Genomic DNA, 11,965 nt, shown 5'->3' with positions numbered 1-11,965 from the left:
TGGTGTGTATGTGGCCTGTATATTATGTATGCATGTATGATCTATACTGTACATATCTACTACTATAATTCTACTAATTACATAGTGCTGTTGATTGCATGGTTTCAGGTTTTGTTTTCTGATTAGTTTTAATGAATTACTATTAGAAGATTAACACAAACACAGAAACTAATTTTTTTTTGAAGAATCTAAAAATTCTTCGTAGCAACCTGTGCGTGTTGCTTTAAGAGAGCAACCATGCATCTGTGTTGTTTTACTTTCTTTTATTTTCATTTATTCTTCATGTACGATCAGTGACTCATTTTATTATTCCATTTAAAAATATTTCATTTGAATTTTTTTTAATCATTTTATTGATAATATAATTTATTTATAATGTTATTATTTTTTAGATTATTTTTTCCATTTTTGTTTAGTATTATGATTGTGTGGTTTCAAACGCTGTGTCTTTATTAGTAAAAGATCAGACAATGTCTACATTTCAAGGTTTTTTTTTTATGTCACAAGATGATGTTGTGAAGCAGTAATTTACCATTGCTATTCTTGTGGTATAATAACACTTGATGGATTTGTATTCGTCAGATGCAGTCTGAGCAATGAAACATATGCAACTAAAATTATTCAATAAACTCTGCTCCTTTTTTTTAATCATCATCACTTCGTCTCCTGCTTGTGCTTTTCTCTGGCTTAATCAGTCAACTTCTTTGCTGATAGAAGACTGTTCACACAGATTTAGAAAATACTTTCTGTTAATGGGTTTGGGGTTTTAGACGACTTTGCTGACTTTTGCTGAAGTTGTTCTGTTACCAGACTAAATGGATATTTTCTGACAGGATTAGGTGTCCAGGGTTGGATCTGATATTTCTGGCATGAAGGTATGATCTAACAAGAGTTTTTTTTTTTTTTTTTTTTTTTTTTTTTTTTGTAGTATTAGTTGTAAAAATGTACATGCAATTTCTTTTTTTTTTTTTTTTTTTTTTTTTTTTTTTTAGCAAGTTTCTAAAATACTGTCATAATTAACTGGAAATTGATGTTTCTGTGTGCTTTTTTTTCCCCCTAGGAAGCTGCTTAAATATAAATGATCAGTGTAAAATCAACAGAATGTCAAGTCAAGTCAAGTCAAGTCACCTTTATTTATATACCGCCTTTAACAATACAGAATTGTGACAAACTGGCTGCACAGTATTAAATAGGAAATAGTGCATCAATAATGCAAAAGGGCAACAGTAAACACTCAATTTTCAAGTAAAGGCAGTTCATCAGTGGATTCAATGATGTCATCATCCAGCTCAGTTCAGTTCAAAATAAAATACAATATTGTGTGAAGAAAAAGTGTGTGAGAATTATTTGACTGTGGAAGGTTAGGACAATTCCAAAGCCCAAAGATGTAGGGAGGAACATGATTTCTACCGTCAGGAACCCAAACGTGGGGGCCTAAGGGAATATGCTTATCAGAGGGCCCACAAACCATAGCAGTGCCCCTGTACCCAGTTATTATTGGTGATCAATAATTGTATATGGTTCAGAGTATGCTACAAATGTTGTTGCTGTTTTATTGTTCAGGGTTTTTTTTTTTTTTTTTCTTTGGGTTAAATCATATGTAGGAGGCAATATGCTGTACACCGTATGCAAAAGATTCACAGTTAAAGTTTTTCTCTACAGCTTTAAAATGTTTTGTAACATTTTACGTTGTATCTTATAATTTATGTGTAGCCAGATTAATGACACATTTATGTTAATAGTTTTATTTTATTTTAACGATTAAAAAAAGTAAATGGTACTGTGATGGGTTACTAAATATGTTTATCTTTGTTGAAACTATCTTCGACTATTTATTACAATCAATGTTAAAATGCTAGCTATCCTAGCCTCACAATAAACATTAAAATAAATACCTTTGAAACGTTTGGCTGATCATACATGTACACAATAAAGGGGCTATAATGAATGAATGAATGAATGATCGCATTTATATAGCGCTTTCATTGTGTATTGCTATACACCCAAAGCGCTTTACAATCATATGAGGGGATCTCTCCTCAACCACCACCAGTGTGCAGCATCCACTTGGATGATGCGACAGCAGCCACAGGACAACGGCGCCAGTGCGCTCACCACACACCAGCTACAGGTGCAGAGGAGAGAGAGTGATAGAGCCAATTCAGTGAATGGGGATTATTAGGAGGCCATGATTGACAAAGGCCAGAGGAGGGAATTTGGCCAGGACACCGGGGATACACCCCTACTCTTTACGAGAAGTGCCATGGGATTTTTTTTAACGACCACAAAGAGTCAGGACCTCAGTTTAACGTCTCATCCGAATGACGGTGCTTTTTACAGTATAGTGTCCCCGTCACTACACTGGGGCATTAGGACCCACGTAGACCACAGGGTGAGCACCCCCTGCTGGCCTCACTAACACCTCTTCCAACAGCAACCTAGTTTTTCCAGGTGGTCTCCCATCCAGGTACTGACCAGGCTCAGCCCTGCTTAGCTTCAGTGGGTAGCCAGTCTTGGGCTGCAGGGTGAAATGGCTGTAACGGCGATAATCGTCGCCATACACTTCCATAGATCATCAACCCTCACGTGCAGTATGCTGTACTGCTCGTTCAGCGTCTGCCACTCGTCCAGCCCAAGTTAACAAGTATAAGAGCCTCAAAACATCTCCAGTTGACTAAGAGCAGTCACATAATTAAAATTACTTTTATACAAAAGAAAATGTTATAAATCGTTTTATACAATAAAATGATTCACTTTAACCACCAGTCAGTCGTTAACACTCACGTGCAATATACACTGTTTATCATTCAGTAAAGTATTTATTAAGAATAACCAGCATGAAACGTCTAAGACGCACATCTAAAAATCAACTGAGAAGCGATTACATGATTACATGATTACACACCACTCTTCAAAAAAAATGACATTAAACAAAAGAAAACCTACCAGCGCTTGTTCTTCCAGCGACGGACAACCACCTGCACGCCAAACCCCCCTCTCCCCTCTCCCCTCCCTCCTTCTTTTTTTGGTGCAGTTCTTGTCTTCGCCATTTTTGCTTTCACTTATGTAGAAAAGGGCGTCGGAGAAGATAAAGGACATTTTTAAAAGAATAATGAATTCCACAAAATATTCACTCATTTTTAGAAGACTGAAGTTCAATGTTTTACACATAGTGAGTGTTTTACTCCTGCGTGGTAAGTCGTTGACTTTGTTAAAATGTGAATCTTTTTTTTTTTTTTTTTTTTTTTTTTTTTTTTTTTTTTTTTTCGATCAGAAAACCTTGGCAATAATTATTATTTCATGATTATTCCAGTGGTTGTACTGTTGTAGTTTTGTACATGTTTGTGACTACCAAAATGAAAGCAGTAAGGGTGTCGTTTTAAACAGATACATTTCCTGTTAAGCTCTTTATTTATCGGTGCCGTTAGATTATTCTCAGTCCCTGTACAGTTCAGGAATGCATGGGCCCATGGGAAGAGAACACCTGATGAACATGGAGTCAAGTCTCTGTCCACAAACTTCTTCCAAGTTTGTTACATCAGTAGATTATCTAGATATATTGTGCGGGCATGATGCAGTGGTTTATCCAGTAGGATATGCATTACATATGTGCATTAAATACAGAAGACAGGAACATGGTCAGGACGTTTTGGACATTAAGGGTGTTTCTGGAAGAAGGATAATGTCTTCCCAGATGCCTTCTGTACTTCTGCCAGACCAAACTCAAAAACCCTGAGCAGACCCCCACCACCATTTCACCATTCGAACTCCTGAGAAGATATATGTGCACTTATAAAATAAGGGATAGAGAGAAAATACAAAAGAGAGAAGATAGAGAATACATAAGGGAGGAGGGAGCAAGAGCAAAGACAGGCAAACTCACAGGAATATCATGCAGAGAGTGTGATTAAAATCTAACATCTCCATAATAGTTAAGAGGAATATTAGAGATATATATATTTGATCGCTGTTTTAATAATTAATGGTAAATGTAATTTATTTTATATACACTGGATGATCTGTGTAAATTATGCCCTGTGATTTATAATTAGGCCTAAATATTTATTTTTGCATCAGGTGCATCAGGTGTTGATACAGATGGAGTGTCAGTGTTTGTGATGGAGGGAGAATCTGTCACTCTGCACACTGATGTTTCAAAAATCCAACAAGAGAGAATTAAATGGTATTTTAATGGCATGTGTGTGGCTGAAATTAATGGTGATCTCAGTAAAATCTGTGCAAATGATCAATGTCATGATGACAAAGAAAGATTCAGAGACAGACTGAAGCTGGATCATCAGACTGGATCTCTGACCATCACAAACATCAGAACCACAGACTCTGGACTTTATAAACTACAGATCATAAACAACAACAGCAGCGTTAGTGAAAAGATCTTCAGTGTTACTGTCCGTGGTAAGTCATTTTTATGAATTTTTAAAATCAGGTTGTTTAAATCCTGTTCAAAACTGTTTCAAAAACAGCAGTGGTGTTCTGGAGATAAACAGTTTCTCATGACATTTCTTATAGTCTGTTTAAATGCATATATATATATATATATATACCTCACAATACTCACAAAAGATTATTTACAGCTATGTTTTGTGTTGAATGAGAAAGTAGCAAGTAGACATTACAAATTGTAGCTTTAAAAATAAATATTTTATTTAATTCAGCATAAAATTTATTACACATAAACATTTAGGTTGCAACGTCCTAATGTGAACTATGGAACATAAAATAAGATAATTTGAGAAACACCTCAGTATTTTTTTGTCCTTATAATGAAAGTCATGGTAAACAGCTTTGTTACCAACAGTCTTTAAAATACTTTCTTTTTTGTTCCAAACGACAGGAGGGTGAGTAAATGATGACAAAATTATTTTTGGGGGGTGAACTATCCATTACTTTTGCGTTACTTTTAAAATCTGGGCAGGGCTTGCTTGTTTGTTTTTAATATAAAAAGTTCTATTTTTGGCAAATGTAAAAGCCTTTTCACACCAAAAGCCTCAGGCTTTGAGAAAAGTGAATTCACGTCTGTACAGTAGACCGCAGAAGAAAAAATATCAACTATTCAGCAATAAAAAAAAAGGAAAACTAATGTTAGATTATCTTGAGTCATTTTTGCTTATTAGTATGGTTGAATTGGATCATTGAAGGTCGGCAGCAAAGACATCGGTTAATAACATGGTATTAAATGCTTAAAAGATATTTGTATTATTTAACACATTTAATTATTGCAGGTTTGCGTCATATTTGGAGTTGAATTTCACTGTTTTTATTCATTTTGAGGAATACTGAATCTGTTTTTTGTGAGTGACATGAATTAATGCATGTTCACATTTATTCTAAAACTAACATCTTACTCCCGATTTCTCTCAAAATAGGGAAAGGAGAGCTTTTAATCAATAAATGGGGGGGAGGAAAGTAACTGGCATTACTTATTTGAAAAAAGTAACTCAGATATTTTCTTGTCAATTAAAAAGTAATGCATTACTTTACTAGTTACTTGGAAAAAGTAATAATATTACGTAACTTGCGTTACTTGTAATGCGTTACCCCCAACACTGGTAATGATACAAACATGTTTTCTGTAAGGGGTAGGTTTAGGGTTAGGGTTGGGTTAGGGGATAGAAAATATCATTTAGTCAGTATAAAAACTATAGAAGTCCCCACAATTCACAAAAAAAACAAACATGTGTGGGTGTGTCTGTGTGACTTGAAACATTTGTCTTGTATGATCAGAAAATGTTGTTTACATATTAACAGTTTCTTGTTGAGTTTTCCCCAAAACGATCAGAATTTGTTGGTTTGTGTTTCAGGTGTTCCTGCTGCAGAAATAGATAAAGTAAAAACAAAATCAGTGATGGAGGGAGAATCGGTTACTTTAGACACTTATGTACCAAAAAAATCAAATGATGTCATAGCATGGTATTTTAATGACATTCTCATCACTGAAATCAATGGACATCTCAGATATGTCTGTACAGATGAACACTGTACTAAAGATACTGAGAGGTTTAGAGACAGACTGAAGTTGGATCATCAGACTGGATCTCTGACCATCATGAACCTCAGAACCACAGACTCTGGAGATTATCATCTACAGATCTTCAGCAGCAACTTCAGCTTTAGCAGCATAAGGAGCTTCAGTGTTACTGTCACTGGTGAGTATCATTTACTTCAACCACACCTAAACCTTAAACCAAAGCACTTCTTAAATGTGTTTTTTTTTTTTTTTTTGGCATTTCACCTCTGTTCTTACTGTTTCATAATCTACCCTTCTAATAAACCTGGCATTGGGTGCTGTGAATATCTTGAAAAATTGCTTGGAATGTTTCTCATTTATATGTTGCTTTGGATTAAATTAATAAATGATCTGAGACTTGAAGTGCTGAGCAACTGATAAAATCCAGAGTACAAATTACGGGGCAGTTTGGGTGAGATGAGAAGGATGGCTTGAACATCAAAGCAAAATGTTAAGACAGAAGCATACAAACTATTCAGGTTTATTTTATTTATTTTTTATTTTAACATTTTAACAACTGAAAGCATTAACAAACTAAATAGGCATTCAGAAAGAAATATTCTAAATAATAGCATGGAATAGATTTGAGTAATAATTTGGTGTAAAATAGCAAAAATGTAATTCAGAGGTTTAACAGTAAATTGGGGCATAAAAATACAACAGGCCTCATCCATTAAACAGGAGCAGAAAGAATTTTTGTGCAAATAGTTTGTAAGGCTGTGACATAAACTTTCGATTTTTTTTTCATAAAAATGTTGTATTTTCAAAATGCAAGTTGGTATGAAAGAAATGTACACCTGCTTCCTACCATGTGTAAATGATTCGTAAAACATCCTGTGTTCTTTTTGGCAAACTGATGACACTGAATTTTGATGCACTGCCATAATATTAGTTCATTTGCCCGTGCCCTTTTTTTTTTTTTTTTTTTTTTTTTTGTGGCTGAGTTGATAACTGTAAAACGCAGAGGAGGAGCAGGACAAATACTTGTACAAGTGACTGCCTCCAGCAATGGAGAAGTCAATATTACTGGCTACTGCTTTTTTTATATTTAGTAAAATTCTTAAAAATGAGATAAGACGTTGCCCCGTGGATATTCCAAATCATAGAAACTAAAGCGTGACACCAAAGCGTTTTCAAGCACCACCAGCTGGTTGTTTTAGGAAGAGCACCTGACATTTTTTCAACTGGCTACAAACTCTTTAGTGGACACAAGTTATTGAATGTTTTTCAATAACGAACGCCCTATTTACAGATTGGAATTCATTAACATACAGGTTCAACTATAAATTTAAGAAGCATTTGTGAATCCGGAGGAGACATTTCAAGAAGGTCTGTTTTACGTGCAAATTACTCAGAATTTAGTCATATTTGCATGAGTTTCATGAATGAGGCCCATTGTGATTACTGATACTTGTAAATCAATGATTGAGTCTTCTGCTGTTTGTTTGCATGTGTTACATTATGGATTATTCTCACAGCATTGTCATGTTGCTTATTTTTGTCCCACTATCCCAGCATGTTGGCTTGACAAATGCTATTAATCTTCTGTTTAAGCTTCTTCTTCTTGAGACATTAAATCATTTCTATAATAAATTCAGCCCAAACTATTCTAGCTATGACCTCTAAACCCAGTCAGATCTATATAATTGGATTTTTTGTAAACCACATAATCAAACAAATGTTCAAACAAACAAAAATTGTTCAACTATCAAAAAAAAAATAAAAAATGCTGCTTTAAAACTATATTATATTAAATTGATAAATAAATAAAAGTGATTTGACTTGGTTAATTTGGTTAATTTCTTCTTTAGGTGATTTTGGTGTTGAGACCGACGGAGGATCAGTGTTCGTGATGGAGGGAGATTCAGTCACACTACACACTGATGTTAAAAAAAGCCAACATGAAAGAATTAGGTGGTATTTTAATGACACTTTCATCGCTCAAATCAATGGAAATCTAAATACATTTTTTAGATTTACAGACAGACTGGAGCTGGACAATCAGACTGGATCTCTGACCATCATGAACATCACAAACGCAGACTCTGGACTTTATAAACTACAGATCATCAGCAGCAGCATCAGTCAAAAGATATTCAGTGTTTCTGTCCGCGGTGAGTCATTTAAAAAATAAATGTTTAACCCTTAAATGCATTCCTCGGGTCTTTAGCAACCTGGGATGTCATTTACTACTCTCTCCCTTCTTCATTTTTTAAAGTTCGACATTAGCTTTCTTAGTATTCCTCAATCTATTCATTATGAACAATAAAACAAGTCAAAAAAACAACAAAAAAAAAAACAAACATAAAATATAAAAGTCTGTTTTCTGATGTTTTATTTTATTTTTTATTTATTTACTTTATTTATTATTATTTTTTTTTTTTTTTTTTTGGTAAAAAAGGGTATAGGGTCGCTCCAGACCCGAGGTGTGTAATAAAGAAAAGTATATTTTTTGTGCGCAAAAATATGTAAATATGACTAAATAGATGCAATTCACTTTAGTCCTCGAGGTGGCACTGTTTGATAGACAATAAAGTCAGTAAAAGTCAGGTTATGTACATTTAAAACAATGTGTTTACTGTGTAAAAAAAGAAAACAAACAAACAAAAAAAGGCACAATACAATTCCCTTTCATTCGCTTTCATATATACAGTTATTGCATGATTTAACAAAATATATCTTACAGCAGCTGTTGATTTGTATTTCAGATGTTCTTGGTGCAAAGACACTTCAAATGAAGACAATGCCAGTGATGGAGGGACAGTCTGTCACTTTAGATCCTGGTGTAATAAAAAAAACAAATGACTTGATGACATGGTATTTTAATGACATTTGCATTGCTGAAGTCAGTGAAGATCTCAGTTATATCTGTACAGATGTTCAGTGTAAAGACGCTCATGAAAGATTCAGAGACAGACTGAAACTGGATCATCAGACTGGATCTCTGACCATCACAAACACCAGAACCACAGATTCTGGAGTTTATAAATTGGAGATAAACAGCACCAATAGCAGCATTCGTCTTCACCGCAGCAGCAGTATCAGCATCAGCAGCTGTAAGAGCTTTAGTGTTGCCGTCATTGGTGAGTATCATTTAATTGATCTATTTGAGGAATTTTAACATTTCTTTGTGTTCAGTATAAATGAGCTTCGACTTAATAACATATTGACTGTTTCAGACAATGTTCAGTTTGCTGTTGAATAGTACTGTGATACTTTTTTTTTTAAATTGTTAATCTTCAAAAAAAAAAAAAAAACTTTTATCAGTTTATTCAATATCAGAATATCAGTAATGTTGACTATCAGTCAATCTCTATGGAATATATAAGTCTGTCTTTATCGTTACAGAATCAGGTCAAACTGTAGCAGGAATATGTGCTTGTGTTGGCATTTTTCTTCTGGTTTCTGTAGCTGTGTCCGCTGGTGTGATTTACTGCCGCCATAATAACTCTACACAACCAGGACAAAATGCAAGTATTACATGCAAACAGCTGATTTATATAGGAATACAAGATTGTAAATCAGTTTACATGCACAAAAACTCTACTAACAATATGAGCTGGATATACTGACAGCTTCACTCAAAAAAAATGCTGGGTTAACCTAACTTAGGGTCAAACATGGACTAACACACCTGCACTCAAAAAAATATTTCAGCCCTTAACGTAATTCAATTACGTACATCTTTTCCATGCATTTAGATTACATAGTTTTAATTTAAACAAATCAAGTAAACTTAATGTGATTCAAATGCATCAGTCTTACGTAAATGAAACAGGTAAAGTTGACGTAATATTTCCCAGTGTTAAACAAACCCTGCTCAGTGTTCATGTGTTTCCACACTACAGAGTGTTCAAGTAGCATTGACACAGTGTTGGAGTTAAGGAGATCATTATGTCATGATTGACCAATAATGATCAACACCTGCTGTTTACAAGCAGAATCACTGAAGGAAAGAGAAACACAAGAATCAGCCACAGCCAAAGATAAAATGAACTTAAATAAATAAAAACATCAAATCTCTGATTAAACAACTTCACAAACAACATTACAGTTTGACTTGATTTCAGTCATATATCCACAAATATTATTTGAGAACATCTAAACAGAGGTTGCAACCAAATTCAAACTACGTTTTCGCGCGTTGGCTGGCGCTGAGCCAGAGAGAGATGCGGCTGATTCTTGGTCTTTAAAAACGTTGTGTGTACACTTGTATATTTGTGTATACTGTTTTGCATTTGTGAAACACGTTTTGTGAATATTGGACCAGATATACTGAGGTAAAGTTTGTCAGAGGAATTTACAGCTCTTCTTGCAAACGTCTTTGGAGGCATTCTCATCACTTTGGCCTCTCACACTCAGAGATGGAGATGACCACAATGGTAGGATAACACAGCTGATTGACAGCATGATTGTCACGTGACACACTGCAGCCACTACAGCGATGTATGACAGACGTATCGCTTTTACCCAGCTAACAATTTTTGGTTCCCAGAACGTTCTGGGAACGTTAGGTTTTGGTTCCCAGAACGTTCTCCGAACGTTACCAAGAACGTTCCCTATTGGTTAGCCAGGAAAGTTTTCTTAACGTAAATAGAACGTTCCCTGTAGGTTAGGGGAACGTTCTGGGAACCTATCGGGAACGTTCCTGCAACGTTCTGAGAACGTTCCCGGAACGTTCCCTGTAGGTTTCCAACGTTCTATTTACATTAAGAAAACTTTCCTGGCTAACCAATAGGGAACGTTCTATTTATGTTCCTAGAAGGTTCCCTGAAAGTTCTCTGAAGGTTCCCAGAACGTTCTCCTAACCTCTTCACTCGATACCGCTGCCGTATGTCAGCACTCCCGCGTCCTGTAGTAAGCAGCATGGAAGACGGACGGATGTGGACCTCAATAATCACTACTACAAACCATGTCTTGTTTTAAACTATTGTTTAATCCTTACAGATATTTAGAGCACATTTAGCCACCATAAAATGACATTAAAATATCCTTTAATATCCTAGATTTGTTTTATTCGTTAATATATAAGATTAGAAGTACCATAACCCAGATTTTGTTTATTAAAGCACCAAATAACACTGACTTCAATGTTGAAGTTTACAACATAGAGGTGTGCCCGGTTCGCTTACATAAGCAAACTGCCAGCACTTTCCAAGGTAGACTGTGTTAACTTGTCGATCAGCCACTTCAGACGTTTCATCATCAGACTCTGGCTCGAATTGGTATGGCAAAATCGATGCCATCTTTTTTATGTATTGACAAGTATCCAAGGCTGTCATTCAGTTATGGCAATGGGCGTTTCGTTCTCCGACACGCTGTACGCGGTAGACCAATCGTAAAGGACTGCGCCATCTGACCAATCACAGCAGTGAGGGCTCACGGAAAGGAGGTGTTTAGAGAGACTGATTCTTCGAACTGCTTTGCGCGAGTCGTTTAGGAATCATTTAGAAATGGGGTAAAATTAAATCTAAAAAACTGCAATGAACTCTGATTGGTTGACTGGACCAGTGTGTTGTAATTTGTCAATTGCTTTGAGCATCTTTAGGAAATGCCACTCTCCTTAGTATAACCATGAGTTTTAAAGGGGTCATCAGATGCAAAGTTCACTTTTACATGTTGTTTGAACATTAATGTGTGTTGGCAGTGTATGTACAAATCTACCCTATAATGATAAAAATCCATGCAGTGGTTTTAAATTAATCTGTAAAAATAATATCCCGTTTCAAATCAAGCCATTCTCAGAGGCCGCTCCCACGATACTTGATAGACATGAGCGTCTTACCTCAGACCCGCCTTAATCAGCTGTAACAGTCCAGTAACCTCCACTGTTTCGATGCTGGAGCAGGGATGTAAGTTAGACAAGAATATCTCCAATTAAGCGATTGAAGTGTTGTGTTGCTGGATGTAATAATGAACATAGTGGTCGTCATTTAC

The 11,965-nt window shown here is 35.4% G+C and overlaps 1 protein-coding gene across 1 annotated transcript; it reads left to right on the top strand.

The window, feature by feature from the left end:
- Window positions 1–3,128: 3,128 nt before the first annotated feature.
- Window positions 3,129–9,998, top strand: LOC127154235 (titin). The gene is made up of 6 exons (XM_051095666.1): window positions 3,129–3,194; window positions 4,078–4,416; window positions 5,823–6,167; window positions 7,840–8,142; window positions 8,737–9,111; window positions 9,377–9,998. Exons 2-6 carry the CDS (start codon window positions 4,119–4,121, stop codon window positions 9,598–9,600), a joined length of 1,545 nt encoding a protein of 514 aa, XP_050951623.1. The 5' UTR covers window positions 3,129–3,194; window positions 4,078–4,118; the 3' UTR covers window positions 9,601–9,998.
- Window positions 9,999–11,965: the final 1,967 nt, after the last annotated feature.

Source organism: Labeo rohita, chromosome 22 (genome assembly GCF_022985175.1).
Source record: "Labeo rohita strain BAU-BD-2019 chromosome 22, IGBB_LRoh.1.0, whole genome shotgun sequence".
Lineage (NCBI taxonomy): Eukaryota > Metazoa > Chordata > Actinopteri > Cypriniformes > Cyprinidae > Labeo > Labeo rohita.
The sequence above is the reverse complement of the archived record's forward strand: the minus strand, read 5'-3'. Positions and strand labels throughout refer to the sequence as shown.